The following is a 25,225-nucleotide window of genomic DNA, read 5'->3' as shown; positions in this document are numbered from 1 at the left end:
CAAATGGAAACAGAGGCCCATAGAACCACGCCGACAGAAGCCCGTAAAACCACGCCGACAGACGCCCGTAAAACCACGCCGACAGAGGCCCATAGAACCACGCCGACAGACGCCCGTAAAACCACGCCGACAGAAGCCCGTAAAACCACGCCGACAGACGCCCGTAAAACCACGCCGACAGACGCCCGTAAAACCACGCCGACAGACGCCCGTAAAAACCACGGCGAACGCAGATATAGCCCCGTAAAACCATGTCAAATGGAAACAGAGGCCCATAGAACCACGCCGACAGAGGACTGTAGAACGCCGACAGAAGCCCGTAAAACCACGCCGACAGAAGCCCGACAGACGCCCGTAAAACCACGCCGACAGAAGCCTGTAAAACCACGCCGACAGACGCCCGTAAAAACCACGGCGAACGCAGATATAGCCCCGTAAAACCATGTCAAATGGAAACAGAGGCCCATAGAACCACGCCGACAGAAGCCCGTAAAACCACGCCGACAGACGCCCGTAAAAACCACGGCGAACGCAGATATAGCCCCGTAAAACCATGTCAAATGGAAACAGAGGCCCATAGAACCACGCCGACAGACGCCCGTAAAACCACGCCGACAGACGCCCGTAAAACCACGCCGACAGAAGCCCGTAAAACCACGCCGACAGAAGCCCGTAAAACCACGCCGACCGATGCCCGTAAAATGACGCCGAACACAGACAGGGGCCCGTGAAACACCAGCTTTCATAAAGTCCCAGGTCTACATACCGATCCTCTCCAGGAAGTGATGCTTAGCTCTCAGCCTCCTGATCTCCACCTCCTGCTCCTTGTACCTCTGAGGAAACAGAAGCTGATTGGCTGAACTCAGGCCTGTCAGAGCCAGAAAGTCTGCAACGTTAGTTCTGATTCGCTGATTCTCCTCCTCAGAGCAACGCCCCCAACGCAGAGCCACACCTGCAGGAGCAAAAACAGTTGTGTTACTACTAAGTATCAGTACCTTGCTGTCTGACGTGTTTGCAGTATCTGTACCTTGCTGTCTGACGTGTTTGCAGTATCTGTACCTTGCTGTCTGACGTGTTTGCAGTATCTGTACCTTGCTGTCTGACGTGTTTGCAGTATCAGTACCTTGCTGTCTGACGTGTTTGCAGTATCTGTACCTTGCTGTCTGACGTGTTTGCAGTATCTGTACCTTGCTGTCTGACGTGTTTGCAGTATCAGTACCTTGCTGTCTGACGTGTTTGCAGTATCTGTACCTTGCTGTCTGACGTGTTTGCAGTATCTGTACCCTGCTGTCTGACGTGTTTGCAGTATCTGTACCCTGCTGTCTGACGTGTTTGCAGTATCTGTACCTTGCTGTCTGACGTGTTTGCAGTATCTGTACCTTGCTGTCTGACGTGTTTGCAGTATCTGTACCTTGCTGTCTGACGTGTTTGCAGTATCTGTACCCTGCTGTCTGACGTGTTTGCAGTATCTGTACCCTGCTGTCTGACGTGTTTGCAGTATCTGTACCTTGCTGTCTGACGTGTTTGCAGTGCTGTCTGACGTGTTTGCAGTATCAGTACCTTGCTGTCTGACGTGTTTGCAGTATCTGTACCTTGCTGTCTGACGTGTTTGCAGTGCTGTCTGACGTGTTTGCAGTATCTGTACCTTGCTGTCTGACGTGTCTGCAGTATCTGTACCCTGCTGTCTGACGTGTCTGCAGTATCTGTACCCTGCTGTCTGACGTGTTTGCAGTATCTGTACCTTGCTGTCTGACGTGTTTGCAGTGCTGTCTGACGTGTTTGCAGTATCTGTACCTTGCTGTCTGACGTGTTTGCAGTATCTGTACCTTGCTGTCTGACGTGTTTGCAGTATCAGTACCTTGCTGTCTGACGTGTTTGCAGTATCAGTACCTTGCTGTCTGACGTGTCTGCAGTATCAGTACCTTGCTGTCTGACGTGTTTGCAGTATCTGTACCTTGCTGTCTGACGTGTTTGCAGTGCTGTCTGACGTGTCTGCAGTATCAGTACCTTGCTGTCTGACGTGTCTGCAGTATCAGTACCTTGCTGTCTGACGTGTCTGCAGTATCAGTACCTTGCTGTCTGACGTGTCTGCAGTATCTGTACCTTGCTGTCTGACGTGTCTGCAGTATCAGTACCTTGCTGTCTGACGTGTCTGCAGTATCAGTACCTTGCTGTCTGACGTGTCTGCAGTATCTGTACCTTGCTGTCTGACGTGTCTGCAGTATCAGTACCTTGCTGTCTGACGTGTTTGCAGTATCAGTACCTTGCTGTCTGACGTGTCTGCAGTATCTGTACCTTGCTGTCTGACGTGTCTGCAGTATCAGTACCTTGCTGTCTGACGTGTCTGCAGTATCTGTACCTTGCTGTCTGACGTGTCTGCAGTATCAGTACCTTGCTGTCTGACGTGTCTGCAGTATCAGTACCTTGCTGTCTGACGTGTCTGCAGTATCTGTACCTTGCTGTCTGACGTGTCTGCAGTATCAGTACCTTGCTGTCTGACGTGTCTGCAGTATCAGTACCTTGCTGTCTGACGTGTCTGCAGTATCTGTACCTTGCTGTCTGACGTGTCTGCAGTATCTGTACCTTGCTGTCTGACGTGTCTGCAGTATCAGTACCTTGCTGTCTGACGTGTTTGCAGTATCAGTACCTTGCTGTCTGACGTGTCTGCAGTATCAGTACCTTGCTGTCTGACGTGTCTGCAGTATCTGTACCTTGCTGTCTGACGTGTTTGCAGTATCTGTACCTTGCTGTCTGACGTGTTTGCAGTATCTGTACCTTGCTGTCTGACGTGTTTGCAGTATCAGTACCTTGCTGTCTGACGTGTTTGCAGTATCAGTACCTTGCTGTCTGACGTGTTTGCAGTATCAGTACCTTGCTGTCTGACGTGTTTGCAGTATCTGTACCTTGCTGTCTGACGTGTTTGCAGTATCTGTACCTTGCTGTCTGACGTGTTTGCAGTATCTGTACCTTGCTGTCTGACGTGTTTGCAGTATCAGTACCTTGCTGTCTGACGTGTTTGCAGTATCAGTACCTTGCTGTCTGACGTGTTTGCAGTATCAGTACCTTGCTGTCTGACGTGTTTGCAGTATCTGTACCTTGCTGTCTGACGTGTTTGCAGTATCAGTACCTTGCTGTCTGACGTGTTTGCAGTATCTGTACCTTGCTGTCTGACGTGTTTGCAGTATCTGTACCTTGCTGTCTGACGTGTTTGCAGTATCAGTACCTTGCTGTCTGACATGTTTGCAGTATCAGTACCTTGCTGTCTGACGTGTTTGCAGTATCAGTACCTTGCTGTCTGACGTGTTTGCAGTATCAGTACCTTGCTGTCTGACGTGTTTGCAGTATCAGTACCTTGCTGTCTGACGTGCTTGCAGTATCAGTACCTTGCTGTCTGACGTGTTTGCAGTATCAGTACCTTGCTGTCTGACGTGTTTGCAGTATCAGTACCTTGCTGTCTGACGTGTTTGCAGTATCAGTACCTTGCTGTCTGACGTGTTTGCAGTATCAGTACCTTGCTGTCTGACATGTTTGCAGTATCAGTACCTTGCTGTCTGACATGTTTGCAGTATCAGTACCTTGCTGTCTGACGTGTTTGCAGTATCAGTACCTTGCTGTCTGACGTGTTTGCAGTATCAGTACCTTGCTGTCTGACGTGTTTGCAGTATCTGTACCTTGCTGTCTGACGTGTTTGCAGTATCAGTACCTTGCTGTCTGACGTGTTTGCAGTATCAGTACCTTGCTGTCTGACATGTTTGCAGTATCAGTACCTTGCTGTCTGACATGTTTGCAGTATCTGTACCTTGCTGTCTGACGTGTTTGCAGTATCAGTACCTTGCTGTCTGACGTGTTTGCAGTATCAGTACCTTGCTGTCTGACGTGTTTGCAGTATCTGTACCTTGCTGTCTGACGTGTTTGCAGTATCAGTACCTTGCTGTCTGACGTGTTTGCAGTATCAGTACCTTGCTGTCTGACATGTTTGCAGTATCAGTACCTTGCTGTCTGACATGTTTGCAGTATCAGTACCTTGCTGTCTGACATGTTTGCAGTATCAGTACCTTGCTGTCTGACATGTTTGCAGTATCAGTACCTTGCTGTCTGACGTGTTTGCAGTATCTGTACCTTGCTGTCTGACGTGTTTGCAGTATCTGTACCTTGCTGTCTGACGTGTTTGCAGTATCAGTACCTTGCTGTCTGACGTGTTTGCAGTATCAGTACCTTGCTGTCTGACGTGTTTGCAGTATCAGTACCTTGCTGTCTGACGTGTTTGCAGTATCAGTACCTTGCTGTCTGACGTGTTTGCAGTATCAGTACCTTGCTGTCTGACGTGTTTGCAGTATCAGTACCTTGCTGTCTGACGTGTTTGCAGTATCAGTACCTTGCTGTCTGACATGTTTGCAGTATCAGTACCTTGCTGTCTGACGTGTTTGCAGTATCTGTACCTTGCTGTCTGACGTGTTTGCAGTATCAGTACCTTGCTGTCTGACGTGTTTGCAGTATCAGTACCTTGCTGTCTGACGTGTTTGCAGTATCTGTACCTTGCTGTCTGACGTGTCTGCAGTATCAGTACCTTGCTGTCTGACGTGTTTGCAGTATCAGTACCTTGCTGTCTGACGTGTTTGCAGTATCAGTACCTTGCTGTCTGACATGTTTGCAGTATCAGTACCTTGCTGTCTGACATGTTTGCAGTATCAGTACCTTGCTGTCTGACATGTTTGCAGTATCAGTACCTTGCTGTCTGACATGTTTGCAGTATCTGTACCTTGCTGTCTGACATGTTTGCAGTATCAGTACCTTGCTGTCTGACATGTTTGCAGTATCTGTACCTTGCTGTCTGACATGTTTGCAGTATCAGTACCTTGCTGTCTGACATGTTTGCAGTATCTGTACCTTGCTGCTTGAAGTTCTTGAAGCGGTGCAGGTCGTATCTCAGCAGTTTGTTAATCTGTTCCACTGACTTCTTCTTCACGTCTGGGACGAACTCCTGCAGCTCCTCCAGCAGCGCCCCGTCCACCCTGCCACAGGAAGTACACTGAATACTGCGCTCTGATTGGCTGATTCTAAATACGACTCTGTGTATAAACCAGAGCGATTTATCGATTTGCAGATATTATCGGCCAGCTGCAGATGTATCTACTTGATATGACGGAGGGGGATCCTTCCCTCGGGCTCTGAGTGGTGCACAGTTTGCCCACTAGAGGGCGCTCTGCAGCTCCTCTGTGAGCAGCACCACAGTCTACTGGGAGCTCTCACACTCGGTGTTCCCGGTGAGCTGGTCTTAAGAAGAAACAGCCCTCACCGCTTGTCCTCCGAGCAGACAGACCCCCCCGATGTTTTAAATAAGGGGAAGAATATCGGCAGGTACATCGCAGTAATCCCACATCGGGCTCTAGTACAAATACTACTACTGGATATGTATATTATATATTTCAAGTACTCACTGATCTTCCAAAGCTCCTCCTTTCTGTCTCTTCGCGCCTCCTCTTCCTCTCCTCCTCTCCTCTGTTCTCTTCTCCTCCTCCACACTCCCATCTTTCTTCTTCTTCTTCTTCTTCTTCTTCTTCATTCCGGCGTTCTCCATGGAAACTGAGGAGTCTGTTTCTCTGGTGTTGTGGTCTGTTGTTGCCATGACGACACTCTCCTCACTCAGTCGTCGTTTGTGTTTTTTCTTCTTCTTCTTCTTCTTTTCTGACTCGACCCGAGTCGCCTCCTCCTCTTCCTCCTGCTTGCCGATCACATCTCCATCAGCGGCAGGAGGAAGACTGGCCTCCTCTTCCTCCCTCTTCTTCTTCTTCTTCTTCTTCCTCTTCTTCTCCCCCCTCTCAGGTGTGTCGATGTCCACAGGCAGAGGACACTCCTCCAGACTGTCAGACCTCCTCCTCTTCTTCTGCCCTGAGGGAGAGGAGGCGTCTGCAGGAGGATTCATGATGGAGGAGCTGACCTGATGCTGCTGAGCAGTTTGTTGTTGGAGCTGAAAGAGAAGAAACTAACTTGAGAGCTCGTGGACAAAAACGTCAACAGGAAGTCGAATATTTTAACATCACTTTATCGCAATCAACTCCGACGTTCAGACGGTCAGACCCTGCAGGAGAGACCTCCTGCCCCCCCTCTGAGTCTCGTTATAGAACGACTTCTCCTGGACATGAGAGAGCTTCTGCAGAAAGTTTTGAACATGAGCAGAAAGCTGCTGAAGTTTTCTGGAGTTTGAACTTAAACTAAATGAACTTAGTGGAGGTGAAAACCACGAGGGACACGGAGGAGGGATCATGGCTGCATGTGTCTTGTTAAATTAGAAAAGCCTCATTATGTTCGATTAATGTTTGCTATTTGTCATTGTCCACCATTCAAACTAAACAAACGCTGAACTCTTAGGTTTCCAGAAATCTAGTAGGGAGGCACCCATCGTTCGGCCAGTAAAAAGCCAGTAAAAAGCCAATAAATGTTAGCCAACAGTCCCGTTGCCGTGTCGACAGTGTGGAAGCATTTTAAAGAGTCCAGTTTGCAGACGCTCTTCTGCCGAACTGTCTCCAGCACATCCGCTCCATCTGCTCCACCTGCGGCTGGAAAGAACCTCTGAGCGTTTCTGTCTCTCCTCTGTGAGAAGGACATTAAGCTAGCCGCGCCTACATTTGGAGTGCGCACGTATTCCAGCCTTTACGGTAAGTGAGGCGGCGCAGAGCGAGCTGCCAGGCAGGTGAGAGACTGAAGAGAGGCTGCGAAGTCTTCATGCTACAACGTTATTTATCAAACCGGGTGGGACTGGATGGATTTAGCGCGAGGAGGAAACACATGTGACAACGTCCGGTTTTCAAAATAAGGCGACTGTACAGGATGGAAATAAGATTAACGTATTATATTCACAGAAAGTAGAAAACATGTTACATGCGTCTATTAAGAGTAAATGGACTCATGTCATTTACTTTACCGGCCCCTCTCGGGCCCCGGGCCCCCACCATAGTCTCTGCACATCCTGTGGGAAACACGGAGAGAAAAGCTCGTTGGGACGGTTTCATTTGTGCAGCGGGGAAAAAGTGAACGTACTTTGGTGCTCAGGAAGGTTTTTCATTATACTAAAGTCTGGAAACGCTCTGCGGTCTCACACTTTACATACATGTTTATATTATTACAATGACCACGGCTGCTGAAGACCCCACCCCAGAGTGGGGGGGCACGGTTCTCTTGTTTAACTGTAGAGAAAGGAGCTGGGTATTTCCTCGCCGCCTTCTGCTTTGGTGAGATTCATGGAGTTCACTCTGAGCTGGGAAACCAAACTTGTGTCCTCCCTAAATCTGCTGACGTGGTTCCAGCTGGCAGAACTTATGTGGAGGACATTTCTCTGCTCTCATTGGTCATTAGGTGGAAGCCACGCCTTCTTCTTACTGCCTGATCCACAAACTGATTCCAGTCTTTACATCTCTTCCACCCGTTTACCCACAGCAGGACCAGAGTCCAGAGTCCCAGCTGGACAGCTACGCTACAGTCTGAACCCCGATCCAGAGAAAAGCTCCTTGTTTTTACAGAGCAGACGAAATGTGTTTGTAGATGAGAGGCCGCGGGAGGACAGCCTGGCGGCGAAACCCACACCCGGACCCGGACCGGACCCGGACCGGACTCCGGGCAGGGCCGCCCGCTCAGCGCCAAACTCACCGGGTGCCGTGCGCGTGCTGTGCGCAGCAGCCGCGGGCCGCCTCCGTCCTCAGACTCGCGCCACGTTCACAAACATTCCCGTCGAGTTTCAGGTCGCACCTGTGATCTGCAACCGGGACCTCCAGTCACGAGATGATCCAGCACGTCAGCCTCCAGGTGCCACTTCGGGCTGATCTCACCTTACAGTCCAGGCCACGAGTCCAGGCCACGAGTCCAGGCCACGAGTCCAGGACGAGTCCGGTCCTCAGAAGACCAGATCACGGGAGCGACTTGAACCTCGTCAGGAACATGTTTGTGAACGTGGGACGAGTCCGAGGACGGAGGCGGTCCGCAGGGCCGCAGCACCGGAACCAAAGACGATCCCAGAAGCAGGTTCTGGTTCCGATGAAGCGGTAACAGAATCCGCCGTGTAGACTTCAGTAAAGCGAGACCTTGGTCTTTACCCGGACCCGAACCCGCGCGGCCCCGTGACCCGAGAGACTCCAGAACCAGACCTAAACCCACACCCGTCTGAGCCGGTCCCGGTTCTAAACACGCACAGTAACCCGGATTGTGTTTATGTTTTTTATTGGAGCCACTCACCCTGTCTGCTGCACGCGGGAACAACCGCGCGACGCTGGTGTTTACTTCCTCTTTACTAACAGCGCATGCGCAGGACGCCTCCAGGAGCAGAGTTTCCGGTGCCTCCTCCTCCTCCTTCTGATTTGATTGGCGGTTGGCAGCCAGCATTGAGGAGCACTACCGCCACCTACCGGACTGGAGTGTGGAACGGATCATGTGCGGACTAACATAAAATAAAAGAAGCTATATCCTGTCTTTGAGATATTTAACGAGGTGCTTAGATATTCCCCAAGCTTCGTCCCCGAGGAGGTTCTCCACAGCGAACCAAAGCTCGGCTTCCTCTACAGCTGCTGCTGTTCTCCACGTGGCCTCTACTCCCTACACGGTTCACACAGAGTACCTGTGTTATAAAGTGAGTGGTTAAGCCCTGTGTGTCCTCACCTTAGACGGGGAATGACGGTCTCTGTCCTCCGGCACCCCCCCGGTTTTCTTCCCAGACCAACATGATTCTGTTTGCTGTAAAGTCTTCCAGTTTCATTTAGTTCCCAGTATTCTTGCCATATTTTTTGCATTTTCTCTTTAATGACTGTTTTAGCTTCAGATTTACTTAGCAGAACTTTTATGTCAACTGACTTTGATTTAAGTGCTTGTTTTGCCAGAATATCAGCGTCTTCATTTCCTTCTACCCCTACATGGGTCCCTTATGATATATTCTACACAGAGAACTATGAATACTAAATACCAGATCCAGCCCACAGGACGTAACAGATTTAACACTGGTGAGCGCTGCCCAGCTATCTGATGCAATGACCACCTTGCCTTCATTAGTTTCTTCTACGGGGTGAGAGCTACAGTGTCCCTGAAGATTAACCCAGTATGTTAGCATAATTCGTGTTCTTCTTATCCTTAGTGGCTGTTCCCCCATTTCCACTTTCATGGCAGCCACTAGAGAGGTCTTAAATGCTCCACTGCATGTTCTTAAAGCTTGTTCCACATCTAGTTTTTGAAGATGGCATTCTGCTGCTGACATATATGCTATACATCCATAATCTAGTGTAGATCTCATCAAGGTCTGATATATTTTAAGCAGTGATGTTGTAGTGGCCCCCCAGTCCCTTCCTGACAAACATCTTAAAAGGTTATTGATTTTTTTTTGCATTTGTCTTTGACCTTATCAGCTGTGCTGTTTCCAGGTCAACTTTTCATCAAACAACACTCCTAACAGTCTGATAACTTTGACTTGTTCGAGGGTTTGATCATATTATTTTAAGGACACTTCTTTATGTCTCCTGGAAAAACATATCACTTCTTTGCACCCGACACCTTGAAACCCCAGTTATTTTCCCACTGTTCCACCTCCACAATTGCTGCCTGTAATTATTTCTGAATAAATTTCAAATTCCGTCCTCTTATCCATAGGGCGCCATCGTCTGCATACAAGGACTTCCCAATACTTCTTTCCACTTTATCAAAAATATCATTTATCATGATGTTAAATAGTACTGGACTACAAAAACCGACTTATGGAGTACACCCTGACCACCCTGACCTCTATTGCCCTGACAAATAAAAAGTCCAACACCCAGTCGTACAGTCTACCACCTACACCTAATTTATTTAATTTAATAAGTAGCCCTTCCTCCCATAACATATCGTATGCTTTTTCAATATCAAAAAAGACAGCTACCACAACCTCCCCTTTTGTCTGAGCTTTTTTGATTTCAGATTCCAAACATAAAATAGAGTCCATTGTATTTCTCCCTTTCCGAAACCCACTTTGATCTGGTGAGTACAGATCTCTGCTTTCTAGAAAGACTGCTAATCTGTCTGTTCCGGTGCCTCCTTCTTCTTCTCTTGGTTAAAGAACCTCACTGCTGTGTGACCAGTAAGGCCAGTATTCCATGTATTCCAGTGTATATGTCAGTGAGTTTTCACACCCTGCCACCGCTCTCAGTAAGTTAATAACTTGTCTGCATTTAGTTTCCAGTTGCTTTATGTGTGTTTTCCATCTGTACTTACTGTCAAACCACAAACCCAAATACTTAAATTCATCTGCTTTTTCCATTGGCTGCTGATACAGAAGCTTTGAACAGCAGGATTTGCTTGTTGATATTTTAAACCCCGCTGAAAACTTCCCCACTTTCCCCAATGCTTTGTTCTCTAACTCACGTCTCATTGCTTCCTCTCCGTACGGCCCCATCATCTGCAGATAACGCCGATTTGATGTGTCCATAAATCTGAAAGTATGTAATTGAGCATGATGTTGAATAATAGAGGGGAATATTTACCTTAACTTTTCCTATCTGTTGGAAAGTCTACTATCCAGTTTGAAATCCTTCCTTCAAACCCATTCTGCTTAGTTTAATACGTAGTCCTTCACTCCGCGTGGGATCAGACGCCTTCTCAGTGTCAGAGTACACTGTTATCATCAGCTGCTTCACTTTCAGCGCCTCTTTCATTACGTACTCTAACGAGAGCGTCTGTTGTTACTCGGTAGTCCTCTCTGTTCCAGTACACGTGATAACCTACGGACTGTTATCCTCTCCTGCCACTTGCATTAGTGACATGTCACAGTGGGTCTGTACTTACCAGGGCTGCTCGGGTCAGGTTGGTTAAATGATAGTAAAACTGCACTTTTCCCAACATATTATTCCTTAGTCTTAGCACTAGCTGACTCTACTGGCAGCTGTCGGAACATAAGCGGTCTTGTCCTGGGGCTGGACATCCCCTGTCTAGCAGAGATATTATTCTGATATTGTAAAATCCACATCTAAAGCTGTTGTCCCGTCCTCCCTCTCCAGCTGCACCGACTTATCCGACAGCTTCAGTTACTTTACACACAAAGAGGTTTTATGAAGTACAGCAGTGCTTTAGCCGACTGACAGAAATTAAATTAAACTATTTCGATGAAGGTTTTTAAATTCTGTTTGTCAGCTCAGCAACATGGACTCATGGTACCACACAAAGTATTTTTTAAAGCAGGTACTGTTGTACTCTGACTCAAGTACAAATTTAAATTGCCTTCTACTTTTAGTGGAGTAATATTTAGTAAGATCATCTGTACTTCTACAGGACAAGTACAGGATCTGTGTACCGCTGTATTTAGTACTTGAAGTAGTACTTCGTATACAAACAGCAAAGTATCTGTAAGGTCAGAGGTAACAGATAATATAAATACCTCTGATAACATTTTAACATTTTGTTTGCAGATTCAGTCAAAAACAAAGATTCAAAGTTCAGTTTGTGTTTTTATTTGTTCTTCTGTACGTGAAGGTGTTAAAAGGTTGGTCCTGGTTCAGGTCTGGACCAGTCCTGGTTCTGATGGAGGATCTCAGACGGCGGGAGGATTCATGCTTTCTACAGGTTAACTCGCAGCAGCGTTCCTCAACATGAGGTCCAGGACCCTGAGGGGTCGCCTGATGAGTTTAAAACTAGAACCGCCATAGAGGGTAAAATTTACCCGCTATAGAAACGCAGTGATTTTGTGATTATTTCTTTCTGCTTTGGGAAACATTCAGCTGTGCATTTCCTATAAACAACATCCCCACATTTCAGGCAGAATATTTATTCTGTTTTATTCTTCTTCTTATTCATCTGTGAAGGACACGTTCACATGCGGCGGCTCTTTTGATGTCATCCACTCGCCGCTGTTATAGCCGAGTTATATTCTAAACACAGCTTCTGTTCTGCCTGTTTGTTCGGACTCCATCGGGCATCCAGAGAGTAACACAGAGCTACAAAAGTTTGAAAGTCCAAATAAAAGTAGGCTATTTATTCGAAAGAAACAATTATCAATTCCAAAATTCATAGTAGATTTTTATCCAACGGAAAAATGTATAATTAATCACTTTTGCTAAAAAATACACAGCATTGGAAAAGTTATAGCTGGTCAAAAAGCACAGGAGGGAGCCGCACGCTCTCTCACAGGGAAAAACTAGACTACTGCAGCATTAGATTTGAGGATCATGTATCAACACAAAAGCTACAAGCAGCGGCTTTTATGCATGTTTACTTCATACAAGTGGATCGCTGTCAGATAATGTCAGAGGCAGAATCAGCCCAGGACACATCGCTCAGCGCCCACCGTCAGACTCTCCTTCACTCACTGCGCTGAGCAAGTGTAATGCCTGTAGTCGGAAAGGCGTTGCCAATCAAAATCAGAGACCGGGCGACTTGAATATTAAATTGAAACAAAGATACATACAATCAAAAAACAGCCACGGGATCCTCTCCCTGAAGCTGTCCTGGTGTCACCGTCTGAAGAGAATACGCTGCAGCTGCCGGCTGAAGCATTGAGCGCACAGGCTCAAAACTCGCTGTATCTACGAGTCCTTTCAGCACCTACATGTGCAAACAGGTTTAAAACACAGAAAGGATCCTTTACAGTCAGTCAGACGGAGACGCTACGATTTCCTCCTGTAGAGAATTAAACCTGGACCACATGGTTCTTTCATAGACACACCAGCTGGATTATTTCCTGCCTCTTAAAACATCAGTAAAGATATTTTGATCCTGCGTTTATTGGAGAGGTTTGTGAAGCTCTCAGCTGTTTCTGCCAACATTCAGCTGCTCCAGGATCTGACCTCTCTTCTCTGCTGTCCCACAGCAGCAAACTCACCTCCTCGTTCAGAAGCAGACGTCTGATACCAACGTCTCACATGTACCTGCAACTACAACAGCAAAGGGCCGTGAAGACCAGGATCCAGATCCATCTTCTTGTTCTGCAGGACGTGCAGTATCGTGGTCGTCTCCTGACAAACAGAACGTCAGAAACACATGGAGGACGTCAGAGGGACTCTGAGACACAGGCTGCTGCATCCGCTCACCTGGGTTAAACATGCAGGCTCAGGCTCAGGGTCAGGGTCAGGGTCAGGCTCAGGGTCAGAGTCAGGGTCAGGCTCAGGGTCAGGCTCAGGGTCAGAGTCAGGGTCAGAGTCAGGGTCAGGCTCAGGGTCAGGCTCAGGGTCAGGCTCAGGGTCAGAGTCAGGGTCAGAGTCAGGGTCAGGCTCAGGGTCAGAGTCAGGGTCAGGCTCAGGGTCAGGCTCAGGGTCAGGCTCAGGCGGAGGGACTGGTTAATGATTCAACCATAAAATACCACATCTACCTTTGATGCTTTCACTTTTCCCACAATTTCATCCCACAGAATGCAGTTTTATAGAAAAGCTGCCGTACAGTCACAAAGAGGGCTGAACGTTGAGCCGGAGCGCAATGAGAGGTTACACGCTCCTCAGGGAACCTTTAACTGCTGTGGTCAGGAGCACCAAAAACAAACTGAGGGGCCAGCAGCAGCTGGAGCCCACTGGGCTCAGGTCAGACCTTCTGTTTGCTTTGTGGAGTCAACATGTGTCATCAGGGTTTCCACATCAATGCAGTCTGGGTTCTGGTTCCAGTCTAAATCCTGTCCTGATGACGTGATCCGACACACGGTGACAGTACAGCATTTGTAGTCTTTAAAGAGTATTAGTACTCAGTAAAATCGTGTCCCCGTGGGGTTCTGAAGACCTCGGACAGACTCTGCTCTTCATCAGTGACGATGATGATGGTGGCGGGGGGAGGAGCCAGCGGTGTACGTGTTGATGTGTGGGTCGTGCTCGTCTTCAGTGTGTGTCAGCGGCAGCGGGGCTCTCTGCTCGTCCATCCTCCTGGACTGGACTCTCTGGATCAAACTGAGGAAGTCCTCCTGACCTTCAGGAACCGAACCAACCACATCATCCAGATCAGGAAGGGAGCACCTCTGGTCCTCCATCCTGTCGGACTACAGAGAGACAGACAGTGAGACAGACTGAAGGAAAGGCAGCCACCTGGACCCTGTCCTTACCTTTACCCTGTCCCTGCCTTTACCCTGTTCCCACCTGGACCCTGTCCCTGCCTTTACCCTTTTCCCACCTGGACCCTGTCCCTGCCTTTACCCTTTTCCCACCTGGACCCTGTCCCTGCCTTTACCCTGTTCCCACCTGGACCCTGTCCCTGCCTTTACCCTTTTCCCACCTGGACCCAGTCCCTGCCTTTACCCGGTTCCCACCTGGACTGCCTTTACCCTTTTCCCACCTGGACCCTGTCCCTGCCTTTACCCTGTTCCCACCTGGACCCTGTCCCTGCCTTTACCCTTTTCCCACCTGGACCCAGTCCCTGCCTTTACCCGGTTCCCACCTGGACTGCCTTTACCCTTTTCCCACCTGGACCCAGTCCCTGCCTTTACCCGGTTCCCACCTGGACTGCCTTTACCCTTTTCCCACCTGGACCCAGTCCCTGCCTTTACCCGGTTCCCACCTGGACCCTGTTCCTGCCTTTACCCGGTTTCCACCAGGATCCCGTCTTGCACATCCCTGTTCCCTGTTTCTGCCTGCTCCTTGTTCTCACAGAATCCCTGTAAATCAACCTGTGTCTTTCTCTGGTTCCTCTTCCCTGTTGCTTGGACCTGAAATGTGACCCTGTTTCAGACCGACTGTGCGACCGCCAGACCACCTGTTGGCCCTGCCTTTGTAAAAGAGACAAAGTGTAGTAGATAGACTCTATTTTGATGGACATGTGTATATATGACTGATTCCACTTTTATTTTACTTTGCTGTGGCTCAGGGGGTAGAGCGGTCGTCCACTAACCAGAAGTTGGGTGGTTTGATCCACTGGTCTACATGTTGAAGTGTCCTTGGGCAGGACACTGAACCCCAGACTGCACTCCTACGGGGGGTCGACAGAGGACCCTCTTACCTTAGTTTAACATGTCAGCAGGAGATAAAGGAGGAGCTGCTCACAGCTGAAATCAAGGAACACAGACTCTGAATGAGACCCTGAAGAATCAGTTGGTACCTGGTAGTGTATGAGCATGCAGTAGAAGTCCAGAGTGGGCCGGCTGGGCTGGTCGGGGCTGCAGGCCCCACAAAGAGCAGCTGGTCCTGGGTCAGGCAGCAGGCTGAGGCTGGCTCTCTGGTCCTCCAGTCTCTGGCCCTGACACTCCAGGATCAGGTCCAACAAGGCCTCTGGCTCCTCCTGCTGGCTGCTTCTACGCTAAAGCGACAGCACAGGGACAAACGCGGGTTACTAAACACGGAACCAGCTCCACCTTCACATTCTGAGTAACGGTGAAAATCCAGAGACAGCTGGTGTGTGTGTGGTGCTACGACGACCAGCTACACTGAGGGGTACTGTCTGCAATGGAAAACGGAGGACGGCGGGCCAAAACCGAGGCGAGAAGAGGCGAGCTGGTGAAGCATCACTACAAAAGACGAAGCAGTGTGTAAGAAATATCTGATTCTTTGATAAAACACACATAAACACTGACGGAAGGAGGTCAACTACGACTCCCAGGGTGCATTACACCAACTAACAGCCAATCACAGAGCTTCACATCAGTTTCAGTACCATGTCATGAATCATAAATATGAAGTAAACTACTGACAATAAGACATATTTGTGCAGGGATGGGCAAAATGTTTACAGCAGGAGTGGTTATTGACGACAGCAGAAACGTTGTTCCCATGATGCTCACGAGCTCCAGGTCACAGCAGAGTTTATGGACAAAACAAGACTAAACGGAGAGGCAGCCATCCTGACGGCAGCGGGAGCTACAGATTACAGAATCGTTCAGCACAATCTGGATCAGCAGCAACAGGTGACAGTTACCTTGGTCCTGGAAGTAGTGGATCTGGTCCTGGAGCTCAGAGCAGAGGTGAAGCTCTGAAACCGGGGCCTGGTGGAGCTGTCTTCAGAACCAGGACCTGGTACAGGAGTCCTGAGGGGTGAGGTGGATGCTGAGGTCCTGCTGCTGGATGCAGACTGAGGCTGGGGAACAGTACTGGTGCTGCTGGGACTCTGGCATCTTGGTCTGGCCTCCAGGCTGCCATTATGGTGGAGGGGTGGAGAGTGTTTGGGTGCTGTCCCCCCAATGCTCCCATTGAGATGAGAAGGTGCAGACAGAGCGGGAGGAGGTGGACCGGAGAGGTTGCTGTCAGCCATGTTGGAGGTGTGAGCGGGGCCTGGATCACGATTCACATCATTGGGAGAAGCTAAACCTGGGCAGAAAGAGAATAGAGCAGGAAGTGAGACAGTTCCGCGTGGAGGACCATGTCACCTTCCTGATCACGGTGTCTTGGGGCCTTTCTGAAAACACTTGCTCCTCCATCTTCCTACCTTCTTCCACTTCTTTTGCGCGTTCATGCGGAGGGTCCGCCACATTGAGCGCCATCAGAAAGCAATGAGGGCGGAGTGGTAGTGGGTTGTTAAACCCTCCAGTGCCGAATGAGCACCGATGCCGGCTTGTTGAAGGTGTGTAACAGCCTTTGCTGCACGATGGGGGACCTTTCTTTCAAACTTGACTCCGCTGGTTAACATGTAGGATTTCAAATTCAGAAACTACTCTAACATTTCATATCACCGTTCACAGGTTAACAACACAGCCCAAAGGTTATATTGTGTTTAATTAAAAATGTTCTGATGGACAATTCAACTGTTGTTTTCAATGAATCATATCAATACAAAAATCTTCAGCCAAAACTAAATAGCCTACATTAAACGACAGAATTTTAGAACATGGCACAACCAGACTGAACATAATTATGAAGGTTTATGTTTTTGCACCTATTCATCATGAGCTGAACTCAAAGATCTAAGACTTTCTCTATGTACACAAAAGGCCTATTTCTCTCAAATATTGTTCACAAATCTGTCTGTCAAAATCTGTGTTAGTGAGCACTTCTCCTTTGCCCAGATAATCCATCCACCTCACAGGTGTGGCATATCAAGATGCTGATCAGACAGCATGGGGATTGCACAGGTGTGCCAGGCTGGCCACAATAAAAGGCCATAGGCTGGCCACAACAAAAGGCATTAGGCTGGCCACAATAAAAGGCCTTAGGTTGGCCACAATAAAAGGCCTTAGGCTGGCCACAACAAAAGACCTTAGGCTGGCCACAATAAAAGGCCGGTCAGGCCTTTTCAGGTTCAGTGTAGGGGGAATCACCTAACAAGCAACAAAGGCATTTAAGAAAAATAGTAAAGTCATCATACATTTGAACTGTTTTAAATTCTTCAGACTAGATAGTGCTTCAGTATAATGTTTGATTTCTATTGAAATGTTGGATTTGTGAAAGTAACATTTTTCATATAACAGGTTCCAATATATAGGCTTTTCTTTACGATGAATGTCAATCTTTTCATAAAGAATATATTTATTTTTCGTAAATATCTTAAGTCACATTCTTAAAGAAATATTCGACACAAACACAAAAAAAACTCTAAAAAAGAAAATAATAAAACAAAGACGGTTAGCTCCATCGTATAATACTGAAACTTGCAAATTAAAGCAAATATCGCAGAAACTTGAGAGGAATTGGCGTTCCACCAAAGTGGAAAATTCTCATTTAATTTGGCAAGATAGTCTTAAAACTTATAGGAAGGCCCTCCGTAATGCCAGAGCAGCGTACTACTCGTCATTAATAGAGGAAAATAGGAACAACCCCAGGTTTCTTTTCAGCACTGTAGCCAGGCTGACAGAGAGTCACAGCTCTATTGAGCCAAGTATTCCCATAGCTCTCAGTAGTTACGATTTCTTGAGCTTCTTTAATGATAAAATTCTAACTATTAGAAACAAAATTCACCAAGACCTGCCCTCAACTGGCACCAACTTATTTCTAAACTTAGGAACCTTAGAAAAAGCTGTAGAAGCAGATATATGTTTAGACTGTTTTGCTTCCCTCAATCTTTACCAACTAACTTCAATAATTTCTTCATCTAAACCATCAACCTGCCTCTTAGACCCCATCCCGACTAGGTTGCTTAAAGATGTTTTACCCTTAGTCAGCACTTCTATACTAGATATGATCAATCTATCTCTATCAACAGGCTATGTACCACAGTACTTTAAAGTAGCTGTAATTAAACCTCTTCTGAAAAAGGCCAAACTTGATCCGGATGTTTTAGCCAACTATAGACCTATATCTAACCTTCCATTTCTCTCTAAGGTTCTGGAGAAAGCAGTTGCTAAACAGCTGTGTGACTTTCTACAGAGCAATAGTTTATTTAAGGATTTTCAGTCAGGATTTAGAGCTCATCATAGCACAGAGACAGCACTGGTGAAAATTACTAATGACCTCCTTATTGCATCAGACAAAGGACTTGTCTCTGTACTGGGTTTATTAGATCTTAGTGCTGCATTTGATACCATTGACCATCAGATCCTATTGCAGAGACTGGAACATTTCATTGGCATTAAAGGAACCATTCTAAGCTGGTTTAAGTCCTATTTATCAGATCGATTTCAGTTTGTACATGTTAACGATGAGTCCTCCATGCATGCCAAAGTTAGTCATGGAATTCCACAAGGATCTGTCCTCGGACCAATCCTCTTCACTTTATATATGCTTCCTTTAGGCAATATTATCAGGAAACATTCCATAAGCTTTCATTGTTATGCAGATGATACTCAGTTATATCTATCGATTAAGCCAGATGAAACTCATCAGTCAGCTAAACTTCAAATGTGCCTTCAGGATGTTAAAACCTGGATGACCTGTAATTTTCTAATGTTAAACTCAGATAAAACTGAAGTTATTGCTCTGGGGCCTAAGCACCTCCGTGACGCATTATCTAAAGATATAGTTTCCCTGGATGGCATCGCCTTGGCCTCCAGCACCACTGTGAGGAATCTTGGGGTTATCTTTGATCAGGACATGTCTTTTAAGTCTCACATTAAGCAAATTTCAAGGACCGCCTTTTTTCACCTACGTAATATTGCGAAAATCAGGAACATCCTGTCTAAAAATGATGCAGAAAAACTAGTCCATGCATTTATTACTTCTAGGCTGGATTACTGCAATTCCTTATTATCAGGCTGCTCGAAAAAGTCCGTTAAGACTCTTCAGCTGATCCAGAATGCTGCAGCACGTGTTCTGACAGGAACCAGGAAAAGAGATCACATTTCTCCTGTTTTAGCTTCTTTGCATTGGCTTCCAGTAAAATCCAGAATAGAATTTAAAATCATTCTTCTTACCTACAAAGCTCTTAATGGTCAGGCACCATCTTATCTTAAAGAGCTCATAGTACCTTACTACCCCACCAGAGCACTGCGCTCCCAGAATGCAGGGTTACTTGTGGTTCCTAGAGTCTCCAAAAGTAGCTATCAAGCTCCTCTCCTGTGGAACCAGGTTCCAGTTTGGGTTCAGGAGGCAGACACCATCTCCACATTTAAGAGTAGGCTTAAGACTTTCCTCTTTGATAAAGCTTATAGTTAGGGCTGGCTCAGGTGAGTCCTGAACCATCCCTTAGTTATGCTGCTATAGGCCTAGACTGCCGGGGGATTTCCCATGATGCACTGAGCTCCTCTCTCCTCTACTTTCTCTCCCTCTGTATGCAACCTCATCCCATTATTGCATGTTACTAACACAACTTCTCCCCTTTCTGGTAGTCTTGTGCTTTCTCGTCCCTCTCCTCTCTCCTCCTATCACTTCCTGCAGGTTTTCTGGCTCTGGAGCTGTGGAGTCTGGATCTGTGGTTGCGGGTCACCTGCTGCCCCCATGTTCCTGCTCGACACCCTCTGCTGCAACGACTATTGTTACTAGTCCTATTATTATTATTGTTATTATAATCATTAACATTACGATTGTTACCATTAACACTATTATAAATATCTGTACCGTTTTTCATTTAGTCTATACTAACATCACCTTTACTGTCTGTACCTGTGTGGATATTGTGTAGGCTGCCTCCCTCCCCTCTCTCTCTCTCCCTCTCTCTCTCTCTCTCTCTCTCTCTCTCTCTCTCTCTCTCTCTCTCTCTCCTCTCTCTTCTCTCTCTCTCTCTCTCTCTCTCTCTCCCTCTCTCTCTCCTTCACCCCAACCGGTGGAGGCAGATGGCCGCCCACCCTGAGTCATGGTTCTGCTCGAGGTTTCTGCCTCTTAAAGGAAGTTTTTCCTTGCCTCTGTCTCCTAGTGCTGCTCTTGGTGGGAACTGTTGGGCTTCTGTAAATAGCATCATAGAGTACGGTCTAGACCTGCTCTTTTATGAAAAGCGCTGTGAGATAACTGTTGATTTGGTGATATATAAATAAAATTGAATTGAATGACAAAAGCTTTCAGTTATGTTATTATAAAAAACAAACTTTTCCTCAACATCAGTCCTGAATCTTAATGCAGCTGTTGTTTATTTGATCCACATATTACAGCAGTGAGTGCAGCAGTAACGTCAGATCCTGTTTACGCTTGGGGGAGAGGGTGGTTCGTCCGAAAGTTGGCCGCAGTATTTCACCCTACGCTGGTTAGGGAGCTGGATTTGGCTGTGAGGGTGATTCTGACCAGAGTTCACTCCATGTCGGAGTGGAAGTGGCAAGGGTCTAGTTTCAGAAAGGCCCTCTGAGTTCCTGCGAGTGGAAGCAAACAAAGTGGAAGCATCATCTTGAATTCTGATAGATTCAGTGTCAGACGTCCGACTGACCAAACGATCGTCTGCTCGTGTCAGCAGGCTCTTCTGGACCTGTTCAGACTGTTAGTTCTTCACCTCAGAAGACTGACTGACGGCTCCAGAACAGGAACTGAACGGATCTGAGGTTTTGTTTGATCAGCTGCAGTTTTCAAGGTCAAGAAAGAACTTCTGTAGTCTCTCTCTTGCCCCTGTGGCCGGGTGCTGATCCTGGTGGGACCTGGTCTGTAAAACCTTAGTGAGGTGCATCGTGTTTTCATGCTCTGTTCACACCAATAACAAGCTGCTGCAGAGACTCGGGTCCTAACAGATCCTGCTGAGCTGGAGCCTGTGGACCAGGGGCCCCCTATTACAGAAAGTTCCTGTCTTTAGTCTGAAGTTCAGACAGGAAGAGTCTCAGAGAGGATTTCTCCCAGTTTGGTTTCACAGAAGCAAATCAAGCAACTCAGTTTAGGAATCCTGTCTTATCTCAGGTCAGCAAATCCTAAACACTTGATCCAGCATCAACTTTTATGTCTGTTTCCTAGCAACCGATGCCACTTTGCTCATCGCGCCGAGCTAAACGTTTTTTAGTCGCTGTTTGGTCGTTTTTTAATGAAACAAACTGAAAATGGAGCAAAAACAACAACTATCACTGAACTTCAAGTCAGGTGACTCAGAGGTGTCGCTGACCTCCGTCGAGAAATCCAAATCCACGTAACGCTTAACTCGTGTGATTACAGAGAGAGCGGGCTAAAACGGCGAACACAGTCACCGCCGCATCTCCGGCATCCAGCGGAGCGCTGATGCTGTCAGAAAGAAAATCAGTCCATCTACAGCTGTTGAGTCCAGAGAGCAGAGGAAACCCGGCGGTGGCTCCTCCTGCGCTCCTCACCGACCCCGGCAGGAACCGACGCTGCTAGTTAATAATGACGGTAAAAATAATAATGCTAACAAAAGGCTGCTGCTGACGTCGTCGTGTGTTCATGTAGTTCTTGTCTCTAACCATCTCCTCCTATCAAAGACCTGCATCAGGATGCTTTTGTTCCATCAAGCCTTCACATCATGTGACACGATGAGACCAGCGTCACATCGCCGACAGCCGTTTGTCGTCAACACATCTGTAGATCAGTGATGAAGTTCGGCCTGTTGACATTTTCTTGGTTTTGTGTGGATTAAAGGAGTTACTAAACACCAGCTGGTGGAAAAGTAAAGTCAGGATGTTCCTGTAAAACGCTGTTCTGATCTGAAGTTAGGAAAGGAACACAGACTGAGGTTAATCTGTAACGGCCTTTTTCCTAACTCAGCTGCTAACCCTTATTACCATGGTTACCAAGCAGTCAGGGTCTGTGATACGGCCCCTGGTCTGGTTCTATTTGGGATGTGGCCACTGCAGGTCCAACATGTGGGACGCCTCTGTGAGGACACGTCCATGCTGGTTACTGCAGCATGAAACTGTCAGGGTGTGACAGACTGGAAGTGAAGCAGTCTGGGTAAAGTGGGCCGGCTCTGGTCCTCGTCCAATCAGCTTCAGCACAAGTAGGTCAACAACAAAACACAACCAAAGAGGGTCTAATCCCATTTACACCACAAAGGACAGACGTGCACACACACACATGCATAATGAGCAATAGTGTCCCTGCGTTGGTCTCCTTCAAAGCTTCAGTCAGCAGAAGTCTTCAGTGCCACCTGACGGCCATCAGAAGAAACTGTCACTGTGTCTGCACACAGATGGAAGCTCAGAAGGATCCAAATTAGCTCCAAAATCCAAAATTAATCATCAAAAAGTGTTTTTCCTGACCCAGTTTCAGGTTTTAAAGTTTGGTTTCTGACTCAGCTGAAACTGATCGAGACAAGAAACTGCTGACAAGAAGAACGCTCAGATAAAGTTTTTAAATAAAGTTTTAAATAAAGTTACTTCACCTCAACATCATAAAGTTCTTCAGCTTCCTGTCCTCGTTTCCCGTCGCGCTTCACGGCTTCTTTTTCTCCTCTTTCACTTCTTCACTTGTTCCTCTGGTCTCGTTTCTCCACCGAGTGAAATCGGCTGGTCGACACACACACATTTAAACACACACACACACACACACACACACACACACACACACACTGACACAATGAAAGAGAGAGGACCCCCCCTTCCCCCCCATGGGCCTACACCATGGTTGCTATAGCAACCAAAGAGTGGCTTCCAAATCCTGCCTCACACACACACACAGAGAAACACACACACAGTGAAACACACACACACAGTGAAACACACACACACAGTGAAACACACACACAGTGAAACACACACAGTGAAACACACACACAGAGAAACACACACAGAGAAACACACACAGTGAAACACACACAGTGAAACACACACAGTGAAGCACACACACACAGTGAAACACACACACACAGTGAAGCACACACACAGAGAAACACACACAGAGAAACACACACAGTGAAACACACACAGTGAAACACACACAGAGAAACACACACACACTGACACAATGAAAGAGAGAGGACCCCCCCTTCCCCCCCATGGGCCTACACCATGGTTGCTATAGCAACCAAAGAGTGGCTTCCAAATCCTGCCTCACACACACACACAGAGAAACACACACAGTGAAATACACACACACAGTGAAACACACACACAGTGAAACACACACACACAGTGAAACACACACAGTGAAACACACACACAGAGAAACACACACAGAGAAACACACACAGAGAAACACACACAGTGAAACACACACAGTGAAGCACACACACACAGTGAAACACACACACACAGTGAAGCACACACACACAGAGAAACACACACAGAGAAACACACACAGTGAAACACACACAGTGAAACACACACAGAGAAACACACACACACTGACACAATGAAAGAGAGAGGACCCCCCCTTCCCCCCCATGGGCCTACACCATGGTTGCTATAGCAACCAAAGAGTGGCTTCCAAATCCTGCCTCACACACACACAGAGAAACACACACACAGTGAAATACACACACACAGTGAAACACACACACACAGTGAAACACACACACAGTGAAACACACACAGTGAAACACACACACTGAAGCACACACACTGAAGCACACACACACAGAGAAACACACACAGAGAAACACACACAGTGAAACACACACAGTGAAACACACACAGTGAAGCACACACACACAGTGAAACACACACACAGTGAAGCACACACACACAGAGAAACACACACAGAGAAACACACACAGTGAAACACACACAGTGAAACACACACAGTGAAGCACACACACAGTGAAACACACACAGTGAAGCACACACACACAGTGAAACACACACAGTGAAACACACACAGAGAAACACACACAGAGAAACACACACAGTGAAACACACACAGTGAAGCACACACACACAGTGAAACACACACAGTGAAGCACACACACAGTGAAACACACACAGTGAAACACACACACTGAAGCACACACACACAGTGAAACACACACACTGAAGCACACACACACAGTGAAACACACACACTGAAACACACACACACTGAAACACACACACAAAGTGAAACACACACACACTGAAACACACACACAGTGAAACACACACACACAGTGAAACACACACACTGAAACACACACACTGAAACACACACACAGTGAAACACACACAGTGAAACACACACACTGAAGCACACACACACAGTGAAACACACACAGTGAAACACACACACTGAAGCACACACACACTGAAACACACACAAAGTGAAACACACACACACTGAAACACACACACAGTGAAACACACACACTGAAGCACACACACACTGAAACACACACAAAGTGAAACACACACACACTGAAACACGCACACACTGAAACACACACACACATTCCTGCAGTGTTCAGCTGCTCTTCTGCTGTGGCCTCACACACACGTTTGTTCCTCTATCCCTGTGGGGACATCTCAACGACACAATGCTTTCCCTACCTCCTAATCCCTACCTCCTAACCTCAACCTGATTCTAACCTGAACTCTAAAACCAAGTCCTAACCCTCAAACACGAGTCCATCAGTTAGTGTGCATTCAGGTTCAAGTCCCCACCAGGATATAAAAACATGAAATCCACACACAGAATCTGGCCCATTGGGTCAAAACCACACGAGCCAAACTGGACACAGTCTGCGTCCGACAGAACGTCTGCATTCAGAACCAGACACCTGTTTGGAAACACGCATGTACACTCGCTGGCCTCTTTATTAGGAACACCTGTTCAACTGCTTGTGAACACAAATAGCTAGCCAGCCAATCACATGGCAGCAACTCAGTGCATTTAGGCATGTAGACGTGGTCAAGACAACTCGCTGAAGTTCAAACCCAGCCTCAGAATGGGGAAGAAAGGGGATGAAAGTGACTTTGAACGTGGCATGGTTGTTGGTGCCAGACGGGCTGAGCATTTCAGAACCTACTGATCTGCTGGGATTTTCAACCATCTCTAGTGTTTACAGAGAACGGTCCGAAGAAGAGGAAATATCCAGTGACCAGTTCGTGTGGACGAAAACGCCTTGTTGATGTCAGAGGAGAATGGGCAGGCTGGTTCCAGATGACAGAAAGGCAACAGTC

General features: G+C 47.3%; 2 protein-coding genes across 4 annotated transcripts in view; both read right to left on the bottom strand.

Moving 5' to 3' along the window:
* Positions 1 to 8,388, bottom strand: part of LOC119891926 (transcription termination factor 1-like) — a 16,981-nt gene extending 8,593 nt beyond the window's left edge. The window contains exons 1-4 of one of the 3 annotated variants that reach the window (XM_038703919.1): positions 8,227 to 8,388; positions 5,439 to 5,968; positions 4,888 to 5,012; positions 767 to 952 (exon numbers count right to left, since the gene is read on the bottom strand). In XM_038703919.1, the coding sequence (XP_038559847.1) occupies positions 767 to 952; positions 4,888 to 5,012; positions 5,439 to 5,968; positions 8,227 to 8,373 (988 nt within the window). In that variant the 5' untranslated portion in view covers positions 8,374 to 8,388. Of the gene's footprint in view, positions 1 to 766; positions 953 to 4,887; positions 5,013 to 5,438; positions 5,969 to 6,922; positions 7,005 to 7,644; positions 8,187 to 8,226 lie in introns of those variants that run through there. The other 2 variants (XM_038703920.1, XM_038703922.1) reach the window with 2 other exon arrangements.
* A 2,440-nt stretch (positions 8,389 to 10,828) lies between these two features.
* LOC119891927 (G-protein-signaling modulator 2-like) lies at positions 10,829 to 22,641 on the bottom strand. The gene is made up of 4 exons (XM_038703923.1): positions 22,516 to 22,641; positions 15,826 to 16,214; positions 15,013 to 15,210; positions 10,829 to 13,960 (listed from the first exon to the last, which is right to left on the bottom strand). Exons 2-4 carry the CDS (start codon positions 16,156 to 16,158, stop codon positions 13,730 to 13,732), a joined length of 762 nt encoding a protein of 253 aa, XP_038559851.1. The 5' UTR covers positions 16,159 to 16,214; positions 22,516 to 22,641; the 3' UTR covers positions 10,829 to 13,729.
* Between the last annotated feature and the right edge of the window lie 2,584 nt (positions 22,642 to 25,225).

The sequence above is a fragment of the Micropterus salmoides genome, unplaced genomic scaffold, assembly GCF_014851395.1.
Source record: "Micropterus salmoides isolate LMB-PRFRI ecotype aquatic unplaced genomic scaffold, ASM1485139v1 Ms_hic_scaffold_7, whole genome shotgun sequence".
NCBI lineage: Eukaryota > Metazoa > Chordata > Actinopteri > Centrarchiformes > Centrarchidae > Micropterus > Micropterus salmoides.
The sequence above is the reverse complement of the archived record's forward strand: the minus strand, read 5'-3'. Positions and strand labels throughout refer to the sequence as shown.